General features: G+C 44.3%; 1 protein-coding gene across 1 annotated transcript in view; it reads right to left on the reverse strand.

Annotated features, from left to right (window-relative positions):
• Nucleotides 1-26,914, reverse strand: part of LOC142369342 (L-amino-acid oxidase-like) — a 37,668-nt gene extending 10,754 nt beyond the window's left edge. The window contains exons 1-5 of the mRNA XM_075451676.1: nucleotides 26,883-26,914; nucleotides 26,659-26,717; nucleotides 23,921-24,150; nucleotides 23,395-23,504; nucleotides 23,094-23,295 (exon numbers count right to left, since the gene is read on the reverse strand). Of these exons, the coding sequence (XP_075307791.1) occupies nucleotides 23,094-23,295; nucleotides 23,395-23,504; nucleotides 23,921-24,150; nucleotides 26,659-26,689 (573 nt within the window). The 5' untranslated portion in view covers nucleotides 26,690-26,717; nucleotides 26,883-26,914. The remainder of the gene's footprint in view (nucleotides 1-23,093; nucleotides 23,296-23,394; nucleotides 23,505-23,920; nucleotides 24,151-26,658; nucleotides 26,718-26,882) is intronic.
• Between the last annotated feature and the right edge of the window lie 389 nt (nucleotides 26,915-27,303).

The following is a 27,303-nucleotide window of genomic DNA, read 5'->3' on the forward strand; positions in this document are numbered from 1 at the left end:
TACAGAGTCAATGAGCGACTCCCAAAAATATAAAGTTTAGATTCTTTCATGTCGTCGACCGGCACGTGGCGCTCGCAAAATTTCCTGAGTTTTCGCATACCTTTTGCAAAGAATAAGAAAGAAAGAAAGAATAACTAGAAAGCTGCAAGCAGCTGTGAGCGGGACCGAGGTGTGCGTACGTTGGGATGTGCGTACGTTGGGCATGCGCTGGACGCTGGAGCTGCAGCTCTGCCCACACGCACGATACCCGCTGTGTACTTACGAGCACAGCATAACCCCAATGCGGAGGGGTTTTTGAAAATTTCTAGGGGGCGCCACTGAGCCATTTTTCTCCGCCCACACACGATACCCTTTACATACGTACGAGGTCGTCAGGGTGGACGTGTGTACCAAGTTTCATTACCTTGAGATGATGATAAGGCTTTCAAATCACAAACGCCATCACACGATTTTCACCGCATGGCCACGCCCACACCGTTCAGAGTTTGGAAAAGTTTCTCCATGAATTGTTGCCTCCATGTCTTAAGAGTAACTTGGCTAAGTTTGAAGCTTGTAGCATTAAATCTGTGGGAGGAGTTTGATAAAATGTGAGGTATGGAAAAAAAAGACGTTTCTGACCACCAGCAGGTGGCGCTGTTGGTGGATGTCACTATTTTATCTATGCGCATTCAGGCTGGGTCCAGCTATCACCGTATGAAGTTTGGGACAGATTGGATAATGTATGTGGAAGTTATAAGCGACTTAATTTTTCATGGTGAGTCATAACTTTGAGGCGTCGCCACGGCCACGCCCTTTGAGGTTTGAAAAAGTTTCTCCATGACTCTTTCCCCCCATGTCTTAAGAGTAACCTGGCCAAGTTTGAAGCTTGTAGCATTAAATCTGTAGGACGAGTTCGATCAAATGCGAGATGTGGAAAAAAAGAGATGTTTCCGACCACCAGCAGGTGGCGCTATAGGTGGATGTCGTTATGATAATATGTACGCGTTCAGGCTGGGTCCAGCATTCACCGTATGAAGTTTGGGACAGATTGGATAATGTATGTGGGAGTTATAAGCGACTTCATTTGTTGTGGCGAGTGATGGCGAGTCATCGAACTTTGAGGAGTTGCCACGGCCACGCCCTTTAAGTTTTGAAAAAGTTTCTCCATGAATTTCTCCCCCCATGTCTTAAGAGTAACCTGGCCAAGTTTGAAGTCTGTAGCATGAAATCTGTAGGACAAGTTCGATCTTATGCAAGGCGTGGAATCGGCCAAAAATGGCACGAAAACGCACTTTCCATCCAAAATGGCCGCCTTCCTGTGTACGTGGCACCGTGATGGCAAGAGACTTTTTGGTGCGTCTGGGCATGATGAATGAGTGTACCGAATTTCGTCGTCCCACGCGAAACTAATCCTATTAAGGGGACCATTTTTATGCACCGTAGGGGGCGCTACAGAGCCAATGAGCAACTCCCAAAGATATAATGTTTAGATTCTTTCATGTCGTCGACTGGCACGTGGCGCTTGCAAAATTTCCTGAGTTTTCGCATACCTTTTGCAAAGAATAAGAAGAACTAGAAAGCTGCAAGCAGCTGTGAGCGGGACCGAGGTGTGCGTACGTTGGGATATGCGCACGTTGGGGCATGCGCTGGACGCTGGAGCCGCAGCTCTGCCCACACACACGATACCCTCTGCGTACGTACGAGGACATAATAACTCCAATGCGGAGGGGTTTTTGAAAATTTCTAGGGGGCGCCACTGAGCCATTTTGCTCAGCCCACACACGATACCCTTCACATACGAACGAGGTCATCAGGGTGGACGTGTGTGCCAAGTTTCATTAAGTTGCGATGATGATAAGGCTTTCAAATCACAATCGCCATCACACGATTGTCACCGCCTGGCCACGCCCACACCGTTCAGAGTTTGGAAAAGCTTCTCAAGAGTTTTCTTCCCCCCTAGCTTAAGAGTAACCTGGCCAAGTTTGAAGATTTTAGCATGAAATATGTAGGAGGAGTTTGATCAAATGCGAGGTGTGAAAAAAAAAGATGTTTCCGACCACCAGCAGGTGGCGCTATAGGTGGATGTCGTTATGATAATATGTACGCGTTCAGGCTGGGTCCAGCATTCACCGTATGAAGTTTGGGACAGATTGGATAATGTATGTGGGAGTTATAAGCGACTTCATTTGTTGTGGCGAGTGATGGCGAGTCATCGAACTTTGAGGAGTTGCCACGCCCACGCCCTTTAAGTTTTGAAAAAGTTTCTCCATGAATTTCTCCCCCCATGTCTTAAGAGTAACCTGGCCAAGTTTGAAGTCTGTAGCATGAAATCTGTAGGACAAGTTCGATCTTATGCAAGGCGTGGAATCGGCCAAAAATGGCACGAAAACGCACTTTCCATCCAAAATGGCCGCCTTCCTGTGTACGTGGCACCGTGATGGCAAGAGACTTTTTGGTGCGTCTGGGCATGATGAATGAGTGTACCGAATTTCGTCGTCCTACGCGAAACTAATCCTATTAAGGGGACCATTTTTATGCACCGTAGGGGGCGCTACAGAGCCAATGAGCAACTCCCAAAGATATAATGTTTAGATTCTTTCATGTCGTCGACTGGCACGTGGCGCTTGCAAAATTTCCTGAGTTTTCGCATACCTTTTGCAAAGAATAAGAAAGAAAGAAAGAATAACTAGAAAGCTGCAAGCAGCTGTGAGCGGGACCGAGGTGTGCGTACGTTGGGATGTGCGTACGTTGGGCATGCGCTGGACGCTGGAGCTGCAGCTCTGCCCACACGCACGATACCCGCTGTGTACTTACGAGCACAGCATAACCCCAATGCGGAGGGGTTTTTGAAAATTTCTAGGGGGCGCCACTGAGCCATTTTTCTCCGCCCACACACGATACCCTTTACATACGTACGAGGTCGTCAGGGTGGACGTGTGTACCAAGTTTCATTACCTTGAGATGATGATAAGGCTTTCAAATCACAAACGCCATCACACGATTTTCACCGCATGGCCACGCCCACACCGTTCAGAGTTTGGAAAAGTTTCTCCATGAATTGTTGCCTCCATGTCTTAAGAGTAACTTGGCTAAGTTTGAAGCTTGTAGCATTAAATCTGTGGGAGGAGTTTGATAAAATGTGAGGTATGGAAAAAAAAGACGTTTCTGACCACCAGCAGGTGGCGCTGTTGGTGGATGTCACTATTTTATCTATGCGCATTCAGGCTGGGTCCAGCTATCACCGTATGAAGTTTGGGACAGATTGGATAATGTATGTGGAAGTTATAAGCGACTTAATTTTTCATGGTGAGTCATAACTTTGAGGCGTCGCCACGGCCACGCCCTTTGAGGTTTGAAAAAGTTTCTCCATGACTCTTTCCCCCCATGTCTTAAGAGTAACCTGGCCAAGTTTGAAGCTTGTAGCATTAAATCTGTAGGACGAGTTCGATCAAATGCGAGATGTGGAAAAAAAGAGATGTTTCCGACCACCAGCAGGTGGCGCTATAGGTGGATGTCGTTATGATAATATGTACGCGTTCAGGCTGGGTCCAGCATTCACCGTATGAAGTTTGGGACAGATTGGATAATGTATGTGGGAGTTATAAGCGACTTCATTTGTTGTGGCGAGTGATGGCGAGTCATCGAACTTTGAGGAGTTGCCACGCCCACGCCCTTTAAGTTTTGAAAAAGTTTCTCCATGAATTTCTCCCCCCATGTCTTAAGAGTAACCTGGCCAAGTTTGAAGTCTGTAGCATGAAATCTGTAGGACAAGTTCGATCTTATGCAAGGCGTGGAATCGGCCAAAAATGGCACGAAAACGCACTTTCCATCCAAAATGGCCGCCTTCCTGTGTACGTGGCACCGTGATGGCAAGAGACTTTTTGGTGCGTCTGGGCATGATGAATGAGTGTACCGAATTTCGTCGTCCCACGCGAAACTAATCCTATTAAGGGGACCATTTTTATGCACCGTAGGGGGCGCTACAGAGCCAATGAGCAACTCCCAAAGATATAATGTTTAGATTCTTTCATGTCGTCGACTGGCACGTGGCGCTTGCAAAATTTCCTGAGTTTTCGCATACCTTTTGCAAAGAATAAGAAGAACTAGAAAGCTGCAAGCAGCTGTGAGCGGGACCGAGGTGTGCGTACGTTGGGATATGCGCACGTTGGGGCATGCGCTGGACGCTGGAGCCGCAGCTCTGCCCACACACACGATACCCTCTGCGTACGTACGAGGACATAATAACTCCAATGCGGAGGGGTTTTTGAAAATTTCTAGGGGGCGCCACTGAGCCATTTTGCTCAGCCCACACACGATACCCTTCACATACGAACGAGGTCATCAGGGTGGACGTGTGTGCCAAGTTTCATTAAGTTGCGATGATGATAAGGCTTTCAAATCACAATCGCCATCACACGATTGTCACCGCCTGGCCACGCCCACACCGTTCAGAGTTTGGAAAAGCTTCTCAAGAGTTTTCTTCCCCCCTAGCTTAAGAGTAACCTGGCCAAGTTTGAAGATTTTAGCATGAAATATGTAGGAGGAGTTTGATCAAATGCGAGGTGTGAAAAAAAAAGATGTTTCCGACCACCAGCAGGTGGCGCTATAGGTGGATGTCGTTATGATAATATGTACGCGTTCAGGCTGGGTCCAGCATTCACCGTATGAAGTTTGGGACAGATTGGATAATGTATGTGGGAGTTATAAGCGACTTCATTTGTTGTGGCGAGTGATGGCGAGTCATCGAACTTTGAGGAGTTGCCACGCCCACGCCCTTTAAGTTTTGAAAAAGTTTCTCCATGAATTTCTCCCCCCATGTCTTAAGAGTAACCTGGCCAAGTTTGAAGTCTGTAGCATGAAATCTGTAGGACAAGTTCGATCTTATGCAAGGCGTGGAATCGGCCAAAAATGGCACGAAAACGCACTTTCCATCCAAAATGGCCGCCTTCCTGTGTACGTGGCACCGTGATGGCAAGAGACTTTTTGGTGCGTCTGGGCATGATGAATGAGTGTACCGAATTTCGTCGTCCCACGCGAAACTAATCCTATTAAGGGGACCATTTTTATGCACCGTAGGGGGCGCTACAGAGCCAATGAGCAACTCCCAAAGATATAATGTTTAGATTCTTTCATGTCGTCGACTGGCACGTGGCGCTTGCAAAATTTCCTGAGTTTTCGCATACCTTTTGCAAAGAATAAGAAAGAAAGAAAGAATAACTAGAAAGCTGCAAGCAGCTGTGAGCGGGACCGAGGTGTGCGTACGTTGGGATGTGCGTACGTTGGGCATGCGCTGGACGCTGGAGCTGCAGCTCTGCCCACACGCACGATACCCGCTGTGTACTTACGAGCACAGCATAACCCCAATGCGGAGGGGTTTTTGAAAATTTCTAGGGGGCGCCACTGAGCCATTTTTCTCCGCCCACACACGATACCCTTTACATACGTACGAGGTCGTCAGGGTGGACGTGTGTACCAAGTTTCATTACCTTGAGATGATGATAAGGCTTTCAAATCACAAACGCCATCACACGATTTTCACCGCATGGCCACGCCCACACCGTTCAGAGTTTGGAAAAGTTTCTCCATGAATTGTTGCCTCCATGTCTTAAGAGTAACTTGGCTAAGTTTGAAGCTTGTAGCATTAAATCTGTGGGAGGAGTTTGATAAAATGTGAGGTATGGAAAAAAAAGACGTTTCTGACCACCAGCAGGTGGCGCTGTTGGTGGATGTCACTATTTTATCTATGCGCATTCAGGCTGGGTCCAGCTATCACCGTATGAAGTTTGGGACAGATTGGATAATGTATGTGGAAGTTATAAGCGACTTAATTTTTCATGGTGAGTCATAACTTTGAGGCGTCGCCACGGCCACGCCCTTTGAGGTTTGAAAAAGTTTCTCCATGACTCTTTCCCCCCATGTCTTAAGAGTAACCTGGCCAAGTTTGAAGCTTGTAGCATTAAATCTGTAGGACGAGTTCGATCAAATGCGAGATGTGGAAAAAAAGAGATGTTTCCGACCACCAGCAGGTGGCGCTATAGGTGGATGTCGTTATGATAATATGTACGCGTTCAGGCTGGGTCCAGCATTCACCGTATGAAGTTTGGGACAGATTGGATAATGTATGTGGGAGTTATAAGCGACTTCATTTGTTGTGGCGAGTGATGGCGAGTCATCGAACTTTGAGGAGTTGCCACGCCCACGCCCTTTAAGTTTTGAAAAAGTTTCTCCATGAATTTCTCCCCCCATGTCTTAAGAGTAACCTGGCCAAGTTTGAAGTCTGTAGCATGAAATCTGTAGGACAAGTTCGATCTTATGCAAGGCGTGGAATCGGCCAAAAATGGCACGAAAACGCACTTTCCATCCAAAATGGCCGCCTTCCTGTGTACGTGGCACCGTGATGGCAAGAGACTTTTTGGTGCGTCTGGGCATGATGAATGAGTGTACCGAATTTCGTCGTCCCACGCGAAACTAATCCTATTAAGGGGACCATTTTTATGCACCGTAGGGGGCGCTACAGAGCCAATGAGCAACTCCCAAAGATATAATGTTTAGATTCTTTCATGTCGTCGACTGGCACGTGGCGCTTGCAAAATTTCCTGAGTTTTCGCATACCTTTTGCAAAGAATAAGAAGAACTAGAAAGCTGCAAGCAGCTGTGAGCGGGACCGAGGTGTGCGTACGTTGGGATATGCGCACGTTGGGGCATGCGCTGGACGCTGGAGCCGCAGCTCTGCCCACACACACGATACCCTCTGCGTACGTACGAGGACATAATAACTCCAATGCGGAGGGGTTTTTGAAAATTTCTAGGGGGCGCCACTGAGCCATTTTGCTCAGCCCACACACGATACCCTTCACATACGAACGAGGTCATCAGGGTGGACGTGTGTGCCAAGTTTCATTAAGTTGCGATGATGATAAGGCTTTCAAATCACAATCGCCATCACACGATTGTCACCGCCTGGCCACGCCCACACCGTTCAGAGTTTGGAAAAGCTTCTCAAGAGTTTTCTTCCCCCCTAGCTTAAGAGTAACCTGGCCAAGTTTGAAGATTTTAGCATGAAATATGTAGGAGGAGTTTGATCAAATGCGAGGTGTGAAAAAAAAAGATGTTTCCAACCACCAGCAGGTGGCGCTATGGGTGGATGTCACTATGATAATATGTACGCGTTCAGGCTGGGTCCAGCATTCACCGTATGAAGTTTGGGACAGATTGGATAATGTATGTGGGAGTTATAAGCAACTTAATTTGTTGTGGCGAGTGATGGCGAGTCATAGAACTTTGAGGCGTCGCCACGCCCACGCCCTTTGAGGTTTGAAAAAGTTTCTCCATGAATTTTTCCCCCCATGTCTTAAGAGTAGCCTGGCCAAGTTTGAAGTCTGTAGCATTAAATCTGTAGGACAAGTTCGATCTTATACAAGGTGTAGAATCGGTCAAAAATGGCACGAAAACGCACTTTCCATCCAAAATGGCCGACTTCCTGTGGACGTGGGACCATGGCGGCATGAGACTTTTTTGTGCGTCTGGGCATGATGAATGAGTGTACCGAATTTCGTCGTCCCACGCAAAACTAACCCCAATGTGTGGACCATTTTTAAGTACCCTAGGGGGCGCCACTGAGCCACTTTGCTCCGCCCACACACGATACCCTTCACATACGTACGAGGTGTTCAGGATGGACGTGTGTGCCAAGTTTCATGACGTTGTGATGATGATAAGGCTTTCAAATCACAAACACCATCACACGTTTTTCACCGCCTGACCACGCCCGAATTGTTCAGAGTTTGGAAAAGTTTCTCCATGAATATTTGCCCCCATGTCTTAAGAGTAACCTGGCTAAGTTTGAAGCTTGTAGCATTAAATCTGTAGGAGGAGTTTTATAAAATGTGAGGTGTGGCAAAAAATGACATTTCCGACCACCAGCAGGTGGCGCTATAGGAGGATGTCACTATGATAATATGTACGCGTTCAGGCTGAGTCCAGCATTCACCGTGTGAAGTTTGGGACAGATTGGATAATGAGTGTGGAAGTTATAAGCGACTTAATTCTTCATGGCGAGTCATAACTTTGAGGCGTCGCCACGGCCACGCCCTTTGAGGTTTGAAAAAGTTTCTCCATGACTCTTTCCCCCCATGTCTTAAGAGTAATCTGGCCAAGTTTGAAGCTTGTAGCATTAAATCTGTAGGACGAGTTCGATCAAATGCGAGATGTGGAAAAAAAGAGATGTTTCCGACCACCAGCAGGTGGCGCTATAGGTGGATGTCGTTATGATAATATGTATGCGTTCAGGCTAGGTCCAGCATTCACCGTATGAAGTTTGGGACAGATTGGATAATGTATGTGGGAGTTATAAGCGACTTAATTTTTTGTGGCGAGTGATGGCGAGTCATCGAACTTTGAGGAGTTGCCACGCCCACGCCCTTTAAGTTTTGAAAAAGTTTCTCCATGAATTTCCCCCCCCATGTCTTAAGAGTAACCTGGCCAAGTTTGAAGTCTGTAGCATGAAATCTGTAGGACAAGTTCGATCTTAAGCAAGGCGTGGAATCGGCCAAAAATGGCACGAAAACGCACTTTCCATCCAAAATGGCCGCCTTCCTGTGTACGTGGGACCATGGCGGCATGAGACTTTTTTGTGCGTCTTGGCATGATGAACGAGTGTACCGAATTTCGTCATCCCACGCGAAACTAATCCTATTGCGGGGACAATTTTTAAGCATCGTAGGGGGCGCTACAGAGCCAATGAGCGACTACCAAAAATATAAAGTTTAGATTCTTTCATGTCGTCGACCGGCACGTGGCGCTCGCAAAATTTCCTGAGTTTTCTCATACCTTTTGCAAAGAATAAGAAAGAATAATAATAACTAGAAAGCTGCAAGCAGCTGTGAGCGGGACCGAGGTGTGCGTACGTTGGGATATGCGCACGTTGGGGCATGCGCTGGACGCTGGAGCCGCAGCTCTGCCCACACGCACGATACCCTCTGCGTACGTACGAGGACATAATAACTCCAATGCGGAGGGGTTTTTGAAAATTTCTAGGGGGCGCCACTGAGCCATTTTGCTCAGCCCACACACGATACCCTTCACATACGAACGAGGTCATCAGGGTGGACGTGTGTGCCAAGTTTCATTAAGTTGCGATGATGATAAGGCTTTCAAATCACAATCGCCATCACACGATTGTCACCGCCTGGCCACGCTCACACCGTTCAGAGTTTGGAAAAGCTTCTCAAGGGTTTTCTTCCCCCCTAGCTTAAGAGTAACCTGGCCAAGTTTGAAGATTTTAGCATGAAATATGTAGGAGGAGTTTGATCAAATGCGAGGTGTGAAAAAAAAAGATGTTTCCAACCACCAGCAGGTGGCGCTATGGGTCGATGTCACTATGTTATATGTGCGCGTTCAGGCTGGGTCCAGCATTCACCGTATAAAGTTTGGGACAGATTGGATAATGTATGTGGGAGTTATAAGCAACTTAATTTGTTGTGGCGAGTGATGGCGAGTCATCGAACTTTGAGGCGTCGCCACGCCCACGCCCTTTGAGGTTTGAAAAAGTTTCTCCATGAATTTTTCCCCCCATGTCTTAAGAGTAGCCTGGCCAAGTTTGAAGTCTGTAGCATTAAATCTGTAGGACAAGTTCGATCTTATACAAGGTGTAGAATCGGTCAAAAATGGCACGAAAACGCACTTTCCATCCAAAATGGCCGACTTCCTGTGGACGTGGGACCATGGCGGCATGAGACTTTTTTGTGCGTCTGGGCATGATGAATGAGTGTACCGAATTTCGTCGTCCCACGCAAAACTAACCCCAATGTGTGGACCATTTTTAAGTACCCTAGGGGGCGCCACTGAGCCACTTTGCTCCGCCCACACACGATACCCTTCACATACGTACGAGGTGTTCAGGATGGACGTGTGTGCCAAGTTTCATGACGTTGTGATGATGATAAGGCTTTCAAATCACAAACACCATCACACGTTTTTCACCGCCTGACCACGCCCGAATTGTTCAGAGTTTGGAAAAGTTTCTCCATGAATATTTGCCCCCATGTCTTAAGAGTAACCTGGCTAAGTTTGAAGCTTGTAGCATTAAATCTGTAGGAGGAGTTTTATAAAATGTGAGGTGTGGCAAAAAATGACATTTCCGACCACCAGCAGGTGGCGCTATAGGAGGATGTCACTATGATAATATGTACGCGTTCAGGCTGAGTCCAGCATTCACCGTGTGAAGTTTGGGACAGATTGGATAATGAGTGTGGAAGTTATAAGCGACTTAATTCTTCATGGCGAGTCATAACTTTGAGGCGTCGCCACGACCACGCCCTTTGAGGTTTGAAAAAGTTTCTCCATGACTCTTTCCCCCCATGTCTTAAGAGTAATCTGGCCAAGTTTCAAGCTTGTAGCATTAAATCTGTAGGACGAGTTCGATCAAATGCGAGATGTGGAAAAAAAGAGATGTTTCCGACCACCAGCAGGTGGCGCTATAGGTGGATGTCGTTATGATAATATGTATGCGTTCAGGCTGGGTCCAGCATTCACCGTATGAAGTTTGGGACAGATTGGATAATGTATGTGGGAGTTATAAGCGACTTAATTTGTTGTGGCGAGTGATGGCGAGTCATCAAACTTTGAGGAGTTGCCACGCCCACGCCCTTTAAGTTTTGAAAAAGTTTCTCCATGAATTTCCCCCCCCATGTCTTAAGAGTAACCTGGCCAAGTTTGAAGTCTGTAGCATGAAATCTGTAGGACAAGTTCGATCTTAAGCAAGGCGTGGAATCGGCCAAAAATGGCACGAAAACGCACTTTCCATCCAAAATGGCCGCCTTCCTGTGTACGGGGGACCATGGCGGCCTGAGACTTTTTTGTGCGTCTTGGCATGATGAACGAGTGTACCGAATTTCGTCATCCCACGCGAAACTAATCCTATTGAGGGGACAATTTTTAACCATCGTAGGGGGCGCTACAGAGCCAATGAGCGACTACCAAAAATATAAAGTTTAGATTCTTTCATGTCGTCGACCGGCACGTGGCGCTCGCAAAATGTCCTGAGTTTTCGCATACCTTTTGCAAAGAATAAGAAAGAAAGAAAGAAAGAAAGAAAGAAAGAAAGAAAGAAAGAAAGAAAGAAAGAAAGAAAGAAAGAAAGAAAGAAAGAATAATAATAATAAACCTTACAGATACAATAGGGTCCTTGCAGTTTCACTGCTCGGTCCCTAATAAACCTTACAGATACAATAGGGTCCTTGCAGTTTCACTGCTCGGTCCCTAATAAACCTTACAGATACAATAGGGTCCTTGCAGTTTCACTGCTCGGTCCCTAACTAGAAAGCTGCAAGCAGCTGTGAGCGGGACCGAGGTGTGCGTACGTTGGGATGTGCGCACGTAGGGGCATGCGCTGGACGCTGGAGCCGCAGCTCTGCCCACACACACGATACCCTCTGCGTACGTACGAGCACATAATAACTCCAATGCGGAGGGGTTTTTGAAAATTTCTAGGGGGCGCCACTGAGCCATTTTGCTCACCCCACACACGATACCCTTCACATACGAACGAGGTCATCAGGGTGGACGTGTGTGCCAAGTTTCATTAAGTTGCGATGATGATAAGGCTTTCAAATCACAAACGCCATCACACGATTGTCACCGCCTGGCCACGCCCACACCGTTCAGAGTTTGGAAAAGCTTCTCAAGAGTTTTCTTCCCCCCTAGCTTAAGAGTAACCTGGCCAAGTTTGAAGATTTTAGCATTAAATATGTAGGAGGAGTTTGATCAAATGCGAGGTGTGAAAAAAAAAGATGTTTCCAACCACCAGCAGGTGGCGCTATGGGTGGATGTCACTATGATAATATGTACGCGTTCAGGCTGGGTCCAGCATTCACCGTATGAAGTTTGGGACAGATTGGATAATGTATGTGGGAGTTATAAGCAACTTAATTTGTTGTGGCGAGTGATGGCGAGTCATCAAACTTTGAGGCGTCGCCACGCCCACGCCCTTTGAGGTTTGAAAAAGTTTCTCCATGAATTTTTCCCCCCATGTCTTAAGAGTAACCTGACCAAGTTTGAAGTCTGTAGCATTAAATCTGTAGGACAAGTTCGATCTTATACAAGGTGTAGAATCGGTCAAAAATGGCACGAAAACGCACTTTCCATCCAAAATGGCCGACTTCCTGTGGACGTGGGACCATGGCGGCATGAGACTTTTTTGTGCGTCTGGGCATGATGAATGAGTGTACCGAATTTCGTCGTCCCACGCAAAACTAACCCCAATGTGTGGACCATTTTTAATTACCCTAGGGGGCGCCACTGAGCCACTTTGCTCCGCCCACACACGATACCCTTCACATACGTACGAGGTGTTCAGGATGGACGTGTGTGCCAAGTTTCATGACGTTGTGATGATGATAAGGCTTTCAAATCACAAACACCATCACACGATTTTCACCGCCTGACCCTGCCCGAATTGTTCAGAGTTTGGAAAAGTTTCTCCATGAATTTTTTGCCCCCATGTCTTAAGAGTAACCTGGCTAAGTTTGAAGCTTGTAGCATTAAATCTGTAGGAGGAGTTTTATAAAATGTGAGGTGTGGCAAAAAATGACATTTCCGACCACCAGCAGGTGGCGCTATAGGAGGATGTCACTATGATAATATGTACGCGTTCAGGCTTGGTCCAGCATTCACCGTATGAAGTTTGGGACAGATTGGATAATGAGTGTGGAAGTTATAAGCGACTTAATTCTTCATGGCGAGTCATAACTTTGAGGCGTCGCCACGGCCACGCCTTTTGAGGTTTGAAAAAGTTTCTCCATGACTCTTTTCCCCCTTGTCTTAAGAGTAATCTGGCCAAGTTTGAAGCTTGTAGCATTAAATCTGTAGGAGGAGTTTTATAAAATGTGAGGTGTGGCAAAAAAAGACATTTCCGACCACCAGCAGGTGGCGCTATAGGAGGATGTCACTATGATAATATGTACGCGTTCAAGCTGGGTCCAGCATTCACTGTATGAAGTTTGGGACAGATTGGATAATGAGTGTGGAAGTTATAAGCGAATTAATTCTTCATGGCGAGTCATAACTTTGAGGCGTCGCCACGACCACGCCCTTTGAGGTTTGAAAAAGTTTCTCCATGACTCTTTCCCCCCATGTCTTAAGAGTAATCTGGCCAAGTTTCAAGCTTGTAGCATTAAATCTGTAGGACGAGTTCGATCAAATGCGAGATGTGGAAAAAAAGAGATGTTACCAATCCCCAGCAGGTGGCGCTATAGGTGGATGTCGTTATGATAATATGTACGCATTCAGGCTGGGTCCAGCATTCACCGTATGAAGTTTGGGACAGATTGGATAATGTATGTGGGAGTTATAAGCAACTTAATTTGTTGTGGCGAGTGATGGCGAGTCATCAAACTTTGAAGCGTCGCCACGCCCACGCCCTTTGAGGTTTGAAAAAGTTTCTCCATGAATTTTTCCCCCCATGTCTTAAGAGTAGCCTGGCCAAGTTTGAAGTCTGTAGCATTAAATCTGTAGGACAAGTTCGATCTTATACAAGGTGTAGAATCGGTCAAAAATGGCACGAAAACGCACTTTCCATCCAAAATGGCCGACTTCCTGTGGACGTGGGACCATGGCGGCATGAGACTTTTTTGTGCGTCTGGGCATGATGAATGAGTGTACCGAATTTCGTTGTCCCACGCAAAACTAACCCCAAAGTGCGGACCATTTTTAAGCACCCTAGGGGGCGCCACTGAGCCACTTTGCTCCGCCCACACACGATACCCTTCAAATACGTACGAGGTGTTCAGGATGGACGTGTGTGCCAAGTTTCATGACGTTGTGATGATGATAAGGCTTTCAAATCACAAACACCATCACACGTTTTTCACCGCCTGACCACAGCCGAATTGTTCAGAGTTTGGAAAAGTTTCTCCATGAATATTTGCCCCCATGTCTTAAGAGTAACCTGGCTAAGTTTGAAGCTTGTAGCATTAAATCTGTAGGAGGAGTTTTATAAAATGTGAGGTGTGGCAAAAAATGACATTTCCGACCACCAGCAGGTGGCGCTATAGGAGGATGTCACTATGATAATATGTACGCGTTCAGGCCGGGTCCAGCATTCACCGTGTGAAGTTTGGGACAGATTGGATAATGAGTGTGGAAGTTATAAGCGACTTAATTCTTCATGGCGAGTCATAACTTTGAGGCGTCGCCACGGCCAAGCCCTTTGAGGTTTGAAAAAGTTTCTCCATGACTCTTTCCCCCCATGTCTTAAGAGTAATCTGGCCAAGTTTCAAGCTTGTAGCATTAAATCTGTAGGACGAGTTCGATCAAATGCGAGATGTGGAAAAAAAGAGATGTTTCCGACCACCAGCAGGTGGCGCTATAGGTGGATGTCGTTATGATAATATGTATGCGTTCAGGCTGGGTCCAGCATTCACCGTATGAAGTTTGGGACAGATTGGATAATGTATGTGGGAGTTATAAGCGACTTAATTTGTTGTGGCGAGTGATGGCGAGTCATCAAACTTTGAGGAGTTGCCACGCCCACGCCCTTTAAGTTTTGAAAAAGTTTCTCCATGAATTTCCCCCCCCATGTCTTAAGAGTAACCTGGCCAAGTTTGAAGTCTGTAGCATGAAATCTGTAGGACAAGTTCGATCTTAAGCAAGGCGTGGAATCGGCCAAAAATGGCACGAAAACGCACTTTCCATCCAAAATGGCCGCCTTCCTGTGTACGTGGGACCATGGCGGCCTGAGACTTTTTTGTGCGTCTTGGCATGATGAACGAGTGTACCGAATTTCGTCATCCCACGCGAAACTAATCCTATTGCGGGGACAATTTTTAACCATCGTAGGGGGCGCTACAGAGCCAATGAGCGACTACCAAAAATATAAAGTTTAGATTCTTTCATGTCGTCGACCGGCACGTGGCGCTCGCAAAATTTCCTGAGTTTTCGCATACCTTTTGCAAAGAATAAGAATAATAACTAGAAAGCTGCAAGCAGCTGTGAGCGGGACCGAGGTGTGCGTACGTTGGGATGTGCGTACGTTGGGCATGCGCTGGACGCTGGAGCTGCAGCTCTGCCCACACGCACGATACCCGCTGTGTACTTACGAGCACAGCATAACCCCAATGCGGAGGGGTTTTTGAAAATTTCTAGGGGGCGCCACTGAGCCATTTTTCTCCGCCCACACACGATACCCTTTACATACGTACGAGGTCGTCAGGGTGGACGTGTGTACCAAGTTTCATTACCTTGAGATGATGATAAGGCTTTCAAATCACAAACGCCATCACACGATTTTCACCGCATGGCCACGCCCACACCGTTCAGAGTTTGGAAAAGTTTCTCCATGAATTGTTGCCTCCATGTCTTAAGAGTAACTTGGCTAAGTTTGAAGCTTGTAGCATTAAATCTGTGGGAGGAGTTTGATAAAATGTGAGGTATGGAAAAAAAAGACGTTTCTGACCACCAGCAGGTGGCGCTGTTGGTGGATGTCACTATTTTATCTATGCGCATTCAGGCTGGGTCCAGCTATCACCGTATGAAGTTTGGGACAGATTGGATAATGTATGTGGAAGTTATAAGCGACTTAATTTTTCATGATGAGTCATAACTTTGAGGCGTCGCCACGGCCACGCCCTTTGAGGTTTGAAAAAGTTTCTCCATGACTCTTTCCCCCCATGTCTTAAGAGTAACCTGGCCAAGTTTGAAGCTTGTAGCATTAAATCTGTAGGACGAGTTCGATCAAATGCGAGATGTGGAAAAAAAGAGATGTTTCCGACCACCAGCAGGTGGCGCTATAGGTGGATGTCGTTATGATAATATGTACGCGTTCAGGCTGGGTCCAGCATTCACCGTATGAAGTTTGGGACAGATTGGATAATGTATGTGGGAGTTATAAGCGACTTCATTTGTTGTGGCGAGTGATGGCGAGTCATCGAACTTTGAGGAGTTGCCACGCCCACGCCCTTTAAGTTTTGAAAAAGTTTCTCCATGAATTTCTCCCCCCATGTCTTGAGAGTAACCTGGCCAAGTTTGAAGTCTGTAGCATGAAATCTGTAGGACAAGTTCGATCTTATGCAAGGCGTGGAATCGGCCAAAAATGGCACGAAAACGCACTTTCCATCCAAAATGGCCGCCTTCCTGTGTACGTGGCACCGTGATGGCAAGAGACTTTTTGGTGCGTCTGGGCATGATGAATGAGTGTACCGAATTTCGTCGTCCCACGCGAAACTAATCCTATTAAGGGGACCATTTTTATGCACCGTAGGGGGCGCTACAGAGCCAATGAGCAACTCCCAAAGATATAATGTTTAGATTCTTTCATGTCGTCGACTGGCACGTGGCGCTTGCAAAATTTCCTGAGTTTTCGCATACCTTTTGCAAAGAATAAGAATAATAATAATAATAATAAACCTTACAGATACAATAGGGTCCTTGCAGTTTCACTGCTCGGTCCCTAATAATAATAAACCTTACAGATACAATAGGGTCCTTGCAGTTTCACTGCTCGGTCCCTAATAATAAACCTTACAGATACAATAGGGTCCTTGCAGTTTCACTGCTCGGTCCCTAATAATAACTAGAAAGCTGCAAGCAGCTGTGAGCGGGACCGAGTGTGCGTACGTTGGGATGTGCGTATGTTGGGGCATGCGCTGGACGCTGGGGCTGTAGCTCTGCCCACACGCACGATACCCTCTGCGTACGTACGAGCACATAATAACCCCAATGCATAGGGGTTTTTGAAAATTTCTAGGGGGCGCCACTGAGCCATTTAGCACCGCCCACACACAATACCCTTTACATACGTACGAGGTCGTCAGGGTGGACGTGAGTACCAAGTTTCATGACTTTGCGATGATGATAAGGCTTTCATATTGCAAACGCCATCACACGATTTTCACCTCTGGCCACTCCCACACCGTTCAGAGTTTGGAAAAGTTTCTCCATGAAGTTTTGCCCTCATGTCTTAAGAGTAACCTGGCCAAGTTTGAAGCTTGTAACATGAAATCTGTAGGAGGAGTTTGATCAAATAAGAGGTGTGGAAAAAAAAAAGAAATTTCCAACCACCAGCAGGTGGCGCTATAGGTGGATATCACTTTTTTGTATGTACACATTCAGGCTGGGTCCAGCAGTCACCGTATGAAGTTTGGGACAGATTGGATAATGTTTGTGGGAGTTATAAGCGACTTGATTTTTTATGGCGAGTCATAAATTTGAGGTGTCGCCACAGCCACGCCCTTTAAGTTTTGAAAAAGTTGGCCGATGATTTTTTCGGCCCATGTCTTAAGAGCAACCTGGCCAAGTTTGAAGGTTTTTGCATTAAATATGTAGGAGGAGTTCGATCACATGCGAGGTGTGGAAAAAAAAAGATGTTTCCATCCACCAGCAGGTGGCGCTATAGGTGGATGTCACTATTTTATATGTGAGCTTTCAGTCTGGGTCCAGCATTCAACGTATGAAGTTTGGGACAGATTGGATAATGTATGTGGGAGTTATAAGCGACTTCATTTTTCGTGGCGAGTGATGGCGAGTCATCGAACTTTGAGGCGTCGCCACGGCCACGCCCTTTAAGTTTTGAAAAAGCTGGCCAACGAATTTTTCCCTCCATGTCTTAAGAGTAACCTGGCCAAGTTTGAAGTCTGTAGCATTAAATCTGTAGGACAAGTTCGATCTTATACAAGGTGTGGAATCGGTCAAAAATGGCACGAAAACGCACTTTCCATCCAAAATGGCTGACTTCCTGTGGACGTGGGACCATGGCGGCATGAGACTTTTTTGTGCGTCTTGGCATGATGAATGAGTGTACCGAATTTCGTCGTCCCACGCGAAACTAATCCTATTGCGGGGACAAATTTTAAGCATCGTAGGGGGCGCTACAGAGCCAATGAGCGACTCCCAAAAATATAAAGTTTAGATTCTTTCATGTCGTCGACCGGCAGGTGGCGCTCGCAAAATTTCCTGAGTTTTCGCATACCTTTTGCAAAGAATAAGAAAGAAAGAAAGAAAGAACTAGAAAGCTGCAAGCAGCTGTGAGCGGGACCGAGGTGTGCGTACGTTGGGATGTACGCATGTTGGGGCATGCGCTGGACGCTTGAGCTGCAGCTCTGCCCACACGCACGATACCCTCTGCATACTTACAAGCGCATAAAAACCCAAATGCGGAGGGGTTTTATGAAAATTTCTAGGGGGCGCCACTGAGCCATTTAGCACCGCCCACACACAATACTCTTTACATACGTACGAGGTCGACAAGGCGGACGTGTGTACCAAGTTTCATGACTTTGCGATGATGATAAGGCTTTCAAATCACAAACGCCATCACACGATTTTCACCGCCTGAACACGCCCACATCGTTCAGTTTGGAAAAGTTTCTCAAGATTTTTCTTCCCCCCTTGCTAAAGAGTAATCTGGCCAAGTTTGGAGCTGTTACCATAAAATCTGTAGGAGGAGTTCGATCAAATGCGAGTTGTTGAAAAAGAAGACGTTTCCGATCACCAGTAGGTGGCGCTGTAGGTGTATATTACAATCTTATATGTGCGCATTCAGGCTTGGTCTAACAATCACCGTATGAAGTTTGGGACAGATTGGATAATGTATGTGGGAGTTATAGGCGACTTAATTTTTTATGGCGAGTCATAAATTTGAGGCGTCGCCACGGCCACGCCCTTTGAGGTTTGAAAAAGTTGTCCAATGATTTTTTCCCCCCATGTCTTAAGAGTAACCTGGCCAAGTTTGAAGCTTGTAGCATGAAATCTGTAGGAGGAGTTTGATCAAATGCGAGGTGTGGAAAAAAAAAGACATTTCCAACCACCAGCAGGTGGCGCTATAGGTGGATGTCACTATTTTACATGTGCGCGTTCAGGCTGGGTCCAGCAATCACCGGTTGAACTTTGGGAAAGATTGGATAATGTATGTGGAAGTTATAAGCGACTTAATTTTTTGTGGCGAGTGATGGCGAGTCATCAAACTTTGAGGCGTCGCCACGGCCACGCCCTTTAAGTTTTGAAAAAGTTGGCCAATGAATTTTTCCCTCCATGTCTTAAGAGTAACCTGGCCAAGTTTGAAGTCTGTAGCATGAAATCTGTAGGACAAGTTCGATCTTATGCAAGGCGTGGAATCGGCCAAAAATGGCACGAAAACGCACTTTCCATCCAAAATGGCCGCCTTCCTGTGTACGTGGCACCGTGATGGCATGAGACTTTTTGGTGCGTCTGGGCATGATGAATGAGTGTACCGAATTTCGTCGTCCCACGCGAAACTAATCCTATTAAGGGGACCATTTTTATGCACCGTAGGGGGCGCTACAGAGCCAATGAGCGACTCCTAAAAATATAAAGTTTAGATTCTTTCATGTCGTCGACTGGCAGGTGGCGCTCGCAAAATTTCGTGAGTTTTCGCATACCTTTTGCAAATAATCGGAAATAATAATAAACCTTACAGATACAATAGGGTCCTTGCAGTTTCACTGCTCGGTCCCTAATAAACCTTACAGATACAATAGGGTCCTTGCAGTTTCACTGCTCTGTCCCTAATAAACCTTACAGATACAATAGGGTCATGCAGTTTCACTGCTCGGTCCCTAATAATAATAAACCTTACAGATACAATAGGGTCCTTGCAGTTTCACTGCTCGGTCCCTAATAATAATAAACCTTACAGATACAATAGGGTCCTTGCAGTTTCACTGCTCGGTCCCTAATAATAAACCTTACAGATACAATAGGGTCCTTGCAGTTTCACTGCTCGGCCCCTAATAATAATCCTTACAGATACAATAGGGTCCTTGCAGTTTCACTGCTAGGTCCCTAATAAACCTTACAGATACAATAGGGTCCTTGCCGTTCCTGCTCGGTCCCTAACTAGAAAGCTGCAAGCAGCTGTGAGCGGGACCGAGGTGTGTGAACGTTGGATGTGCGCACGTTGGGCATGCGCTGGACGCCGTAGATGCGCAGCTCTGCCCACACGCACGATGCCCTCTGCGTACTTACGAGCCCAGAATAACCCAAATGCGGAGGGGTTTTTGGAAAAATTCTAGGGGGCGCCACTGAGCAATTTTGCTCCGCCCACAGACGATACCCTTTACTTACATACATACGAGGTCGTCAGGGTGGACGTGTGTGCCAAGTTTCATGACCTTGAGATGATGATGATGAAGTCTTTCAAATCACAAATGCTATCACAAGATTGTCACCGCCTGGCCACGCCCCCACCGTTAAGAGCTTGTAAAAGTTTCTCAAGAGTTTTTTTCCCCCTAGCTAAAGAGTAATCTGGCCAAGTTTGGAGCTGTTACCATAAAATCTGTAGGAGGAGTTCGATAAAATGCGAGTTGTTGAAAAAAAAAGACGTTTCCGATCACCAGTAGGTGGTGCTGTAGGTGTATATCACTATCTTATATGTGCGCGTTCAGGCTGGGTCCAGCAATCACCGTATGAAGTTTGGGACAGATTGGATAATGTATGTGGAAGTTATAAGCGATTTAAGTTTTTATGGCGAGTCATAAATTTGAGGCGTCGCCACAGCCAAGCCGTTTGAGGTTTGAAAAAGTTTCTCCATGATTCTTTCCCCCCATGTCTGGCCAATTTTGAAGTCTGTAGCATTAAATCTGTAGGAGGAGTTCAATCAAATGCGAGGTGTGGAAAAAAAAAGACATTTCTAACCACCAGCAGGTGGCGCTATAGGAAGATTTCACTATGTTAATATGTACGCTTTCAGGCTGGGTCCAGCATTCATCGTATGGAGTTTGGGACAGTATGGATAATGTATGTGGGAGTTGTAAGCAACTTAATTTTTTGTGGCGAGTGATGGCGACTCATCAAACTTTGAGGCGTCGCCACGCCCACGCCCTTTAAGTTTTGAAAAAGTTGGCCAATGAATTTCCCCCCATGTCCTAAGAGTAACCTGGCCAAGTTTGAAGTCTGTAGCATGAAATCTGTAGGACGAGTTCGATCTCAAGCAAGGTGTGGAATCGGTCAAAAATGGCACGAAAACTCACTTTCCATCCAATATGGCCGCCTTCCTGTGGACGTGGCACCGTGATGGCATGAGACTTTTTGGTGCGTCTGGGCATGATGAATGAGTGTACCGAATTTCGGCGTCCCACACGAAACTAACCCCATTGCGGGGACCATTTTTAAGCATCGTAGGGGGTGCTACAGAGTCAGTGAGCGACTCCCAAAAATATAAAGTTTAGATTCTTTCATGTCGTCGACTGGCAGGTGGCGCTCGCAAAATTTCGTGAGTTTTCGCATACCTTTTGTAAAGAATAATAATAATAAATAATAATAATCCTTACAGATACAATAGGGTCCTTGCAGTTCCTGCTCGGTCCCTAATAAACCTTACAGATACAATAGGGTCCTTGTAGTTTCACTGCTCGGTCCCTAATAATAAACCTTACAGATACAATAGGGTCCTTGCAGTTTCACTGCTCGGTTCCTAATAATAAACCTTACAGATACAATAGGGTCCTTGCAGTTTCACTGCTCGGTCCCTAATAAACCTTACAGATACAATAGGGTCCTTGCAGTTCCTGCTCGATCCCTAATAATAAACCTTACAGATACAATAGGGTCCTTGTAGTTTCACTGCTCGGTCCCTAATAATAAACCTTACAGATACAATAGGGTCCTTGCAGTTTCACTGCTCGGTCCCTAATAATAAACCTTACAGATACAATAGGGTCCTTGCAGTTTCACTGCTCGGTCCCTAATAATAAACCTTACAGATACAATAGGGTCCTTGCAGTTTCACTGCTCGGTCCCTAATAATAAACCTTACAGATACAATAGGGTCCTTGCAGTTTCACTGCTCGGTCCCTAATAATAAACCTTACAGATACAATAGGGTCCTTGCAGTTTCACTGCTTGGTCCCTAATAAACCTTACAGATACAATAGGGTCCTTGCAGTTCCTGCTCGATCCCTAATAATAAACCTTACAGATACAATAGGGTCCTTGCAGTTTCACTGCTCGGTCCCTAATAATAAACCTTACAGATACAATAGGGTCCTTGCAGTTTCACTGCTCGGTCCCTAATAATAAACCTTACAGATACAATAGGGTCCTTGCAGTTTCACTGCTCGGTCCCTAATAATAAACCTTACAGATACAATAGGGTCCTTGCAGTTTCACTGCTCGGTCCCTAATAATAATAAACCTTACAGATACAATAGGGTCCTTGCAGTTTCACTGCTCGGTCCCTAATAATAAACCTTACAGATACAATAGGGTCCTTGCAGTTTCACTGCTGGGTCCCTAATAATAAACCTTACAGATACAATAGGGAACTTGCAGTTTCACTGCTCGGTCCCTAATAATAAACCTTACAGATACAATAGGGTCCTTGCAGTTTCACTGCTCGGTCCCTAATAATAAACCTTACAGATACAATAGGGTCCTTGCAGTTTCACTGCTCGGTCCCTAATAATAAACCTTACAGATACAATAGGGTCCTTGCAGTTTCACTGCTCGGTCCCTAATAATAATAAACCTTACAGATACAATAGGGTCCTTGCAGTTTCACTGCTCGGTCCCTAATAATAAACCTTACAGATACAATAGGGTCCTTGCAGTTTCACTGCTGGGTCCCTAATAATAAACCTTACAGATACAATAGGGAACTTGCAGTTTCACTGCTCGGTCCCTAATAATAAACCTTACAGATACAATAGGGTCCTTGCAGTTTCACTGCTCGGTCCCTAATTATTTCTACAATGCAACTGTCCCCCTTCCACATGCAGTTGCTCTTATGACCACTTGAGGGTGTATGTTCCCTGAAAATAATTTTAGGCAGCATGTTTGTGCCTGCATAAGTAAGTTGTGCCACATGGGTAAGTTATGGGGAGGCAGACAGTCTCTGGAAAAATCCACATAGTGAGAATTTAGAGAAGATGGGCCACTGAGAAGTTATTCGACTCTTGTTGGATGTCAGATTGGTCCTTAAACATTTGCTCTGGCAACAACAGCGAAGTAGGGATGAGATACAATGATGTTCATCAACGGGTAAATTAGCTCTGAACAAAGTAACTTTTCATTCAAATAAAAGCAAACTAAGTGTTTGAAAAATTTTGTGTGAGCAGTTAGAAGTTACAAGTTTCAGGTAGAAGTGCCCCCCCCATATACTGTACCGGCTTTAATGCTTCCTCCAGCAGCTGGCTGGCTGATTTATTTCTCTCACTCTCTTTCAGGTTGTAATCCAGGATATTGGGATTGTTTTTCACTTCCGACATTCTGTGTGTCTTTCCGTTCACCAGGACAAAGGTTTCATCGTCATCCATTATGAATTCATTCAGCTGGAGCCCCAGCTCTTTGACATAGTGGTGAAGAATACTGTGAACAGGTTGAGGATGGGGGATGTTCAGTCCCAGAAAACCATAAGATTTGGAATGAAGAGCAGGAGAAAGACTCTTTTTTTTCCGATTCACTCACCGATGAGTACTTGGGATCCTCATGGCACCCAGTTCGACGTACCACCCGTCTTTATCCCTGTAGGTCTCCACCCGTCCTCCAACTCGTTCACTTGCCTCCAATATGGTTACCTTGTTTAAATATTTCAAAATACAGGCCTTAAGTATTAATGACAACTTATTTTCGGCCTATTTCCTTTATTGTAAATCATGCTATAGTTCCTGTGAATAGTCTATCCATCTGTATTATATGTTTTCAAGACCTCAATCAATCATTGTGTGTATTTTGCTCAATTACCTGTATATAATCAATATGTATTTATTAAATCACAGATTTTCATCTGCAAATACTGTCCATATGCTATAAAAACAACCTGTACATACCTTTATAAACCACACTATTTACGCTGCATGCACTCATTGCTTAGATGTTAAGCTGCATTTTGTAGCTCTGTACATGTGTAATGACAATAAAGTTGAATCTAATCTAATCTAAATATATGTAACAAAAGATGACTTAATCTTCTGTAAGTAATACTTTTGTGTACCGTGTGTCCTGCAGCTTTCAGTAGCTTCGCAGCTGTTAGTCCAGCCATGCCAGCTCCAACAATGGCAACATGGTAAGTTCCTTTTATATTTGGGAGACCAGACTTTGCTGTCTGCAGCAGCTTTTCGTAGTCTGCGTCATTCAAACAATCCTCCAGTTGGCTCCTCAGGGTGATTTCAGCAGTGATGCTGTGGTGCAGAGAGAACAGCTGCAACAGCAAGCCCAAAGCAACTGGAAACACAAAAGGGGAAGAAAGAAAAAGCCAATAAATCTGTCTATAAAGTACAGAATAAGTGACATGTCCCTTGGCAAAAAGTAGTATTCTTGAGGTTCATTTTTATTAAGCATGCTTGAGTGTAAGTAAAAGTATAGCAAGTTTTCTACGGACCATGTATTTGTAGTGTACTAGAAAGTATACTAATTTAATACTTCTTCGGACTAAATTGGAACAATTTTAAGTTTATAAAAGTATACTTTCAAGTATACATCAAGTACTCATCTATGTACTACTAGTGTACAAGTACACTTTAAGTTTACTTTTATGAACTTAGAATTACTAAAACTATACTATTTTTTGCTATTTTACTTGTTGTTATAACTTAAGTATACTTCGCAGCATATTACTTGTAGCATAGTGTTTATGTTTATGCTTTTGGCAGACTCTTTAATCCAAAGCTACTTCCACGGGTAGGTGGGTAGGGTAAGAGGCTGGCCTAAGGACCCCTGCTGGAGGTAGTATCTTTCATGCAGGGGATTTGAACCCAGGTCACCCACATGAAAGGTGAACTGGACATTATCCAGTCCCTTATCAGTTAACTCATAGAATTAACCCAAGTTAACTCAAGTTAACTCATAGATTTAATTCGAGTTAACTCATACTGAATGTATACTAGATTGCAATGTATTTGACAAATGTTGAGAACACGTTTGATATATTTACAGAACATTTTAAAAGATATCATTCAGTGTATTTACAAATAGCTGCTTAAATCAATAAAGATTAATTTAAAAAAGAGAGTCCTTCTTTGCTGAGTCAACGATTTGACCTTATTCATTCATTTATCTGGATCAAGATAGATTAGATTAAATAGATTTTTATTTTCAAATGTATAAAAAAGAAAATGTATGTAACTATTTGTACATACAAAAGAAAGAAAAAAGAAAGAAAAAAAATTCAATCACATAAAGTGCTAATACATAACAAAACACTGCACATTGTTCGAAAAAGGAATGGGAAGAAGTACAATCATTTTTTTAGTTTCCCACCCCTTTTTAACTACTCTTCAGTTTGTAAATATCCTAACTACAATACACCTATATAAATATATGCTATACACTTCGAAAATATCTAAATAAATATATAATCACAAAATAAATATATACTACACACATATCCTTGTAAATATAAATGTAAATATGAATATATATATATATGTATATATATATATAAAACTATCCCCATAAATAAATATATACCATATATACCATATACTAATTAAATTACAATATAACATTTAACACTATTCTATTCATATATTTATCCCTCATCGTCCTCCGTTAACATACTTCCTCTTCCATGTACTTGTTTAAAGATTTTTTTTGTTCCTTTTTTTAAACAGAATTATATTTGCACTTTGTTTTATTTCTGCCTCCAGACTGTTCCACAAAGTCCCCCCACAGACAAACTAAGTATTAGTACTTTGTATAATACAAGTAAAATTATTCTAAAGTACAAGTATAAAACAACAAGTCAGATGCTGCAGATAAAGGCTTCAAAGCCTGATTTCTGCTCATGTAAAGAGGATCTTCCAAAGGAAACGGAGACAAATGAGTAATGATCAGACTGCAAACAGGCGGCAAAACTAAAGAAGGAAGCAAAGCTAACGTCACGTCGGAGCACAAACAAAATCATTAACCTGTTTATATCACTTTGTAATCGTGTACTTTTACTTGTAGATATTTATAACTTCACTTTTTTACTTGTATTTGAGGTTATTTTGTATTTCATTCTTGATATATTTCACATGTGGGAGTCAGTCAATGTACCTGCAAACTCAGTAAAATAAGTCTCATCTTTATGTTCATGCACTGAAGCTTTTCATGAACCAAACTCACACTGGAAAAAATGCCCCTCCAAAAATAAGTAAAAAAACAACGAATAAAAGACGTTTCTGCTTGAAATAAGCAAAAAAATCTGCCAATGGAACTAGTGAAAATCGGCTTGTCAAGATTTCTTGAAATAAGATGTGATATTTGGAACTTTAGAGATAAAAGTGATCTTGAAATTAGCTTAAAAACCTCTTCAAATGTATATAAAAAAACTTGTTTCATATGAAATCCGACTCAAAACAATTTGTTTTCAAGACTTTTTCATTTAACAAGATATTCCAGATGTATTGTCTTCAAACCAGTCCCTATATCTGGCTGAAATGGTACTTGTTAGGCAGTTGTGTCTTATATCAAGTGTAATGAGATAGTTTGACTAGAAATGAGACAAATATACTTGGTAAGACTTTGATTTTTTCCAGTGCATCTATCTGTGCCAAACTGAAAAAGGGAATCCCTCCAAATGGTGGCCTGAAACGTTCTTCAAGATTATAGAAAACTGGAACAGCACAGCATTTCACATCACTTATTCTCTCTGAACTGTTTCACCTGTAATATCAGCAGGAATCTTGGAATAATTCAACTTTCATCTCTACATTCTTTACAAAATCCCACAACGGGCAGAGTACTCACATGAGATCCATTTAGCTGCGTGGAGATCCATTTAGTCACCTGGGTCCTGTTTGCTGGCTCTGCAGAAAATGACACATAAACAACGGTAACATTATATTTCATCTCAGCTACAAAAACATTAAACTGTTCTTTGGTTGTTTTTATAACCTGAATTCATTTAATTCAACTATTGAAATGACAACAGGGTCTGTCGCTTTAAATCTGAATGAAGAAACAAGTCTTACTGTTTGAGGAACCAGGAATCACAGTGTCTGCATATGAATCGACACCCTTTTTATACAAGGAGGGAATAGCTTATCAGTTTGCCCATCGGCCACTTACGCAATATTCTTGGCAAAGGTTTGCATTTTGTGTGGGAACACAACATCAGTTTCACTGGAATTTACGTTTGGTAAGACTGTAATTAAGTAAATAAGACTTTGATTTTTTCCAGTGTATAGTTAGGGATGGCCCAGGTGACCCGAAAAATCCCATAGTTAAAGGGATACGCCACCCCCAGGCCAAATTAAGTGTATCCCCGCATTCCCGAGACATAAATAAGTGTGTGGGAGCATTTTCCTGGCGACCCAGGCATTGTCCGAATCTCACAGCACTGACCACTGCTTGGTTTCGCATAATACCTCCATGCTTGCATCGCCAATCGAA

The sequence above is a fragment of the Odontesthes bonariensis genome, chromosome 19, assembly GCF_027942865.1.
Source record: "Odontesthes bonariensis isolate fOdoBon6 chromosome 19, fOdoBon6.hap1, whole genome shotgun sequence".
Classification (NCBI taxonomy): domain Eukaryota; kingdom Metazoa; phylum Chordata; class Actinopteri; order Atheriniformes; family Atherinopsidae; genus Odontesthes; species Odontesthes bonariensis.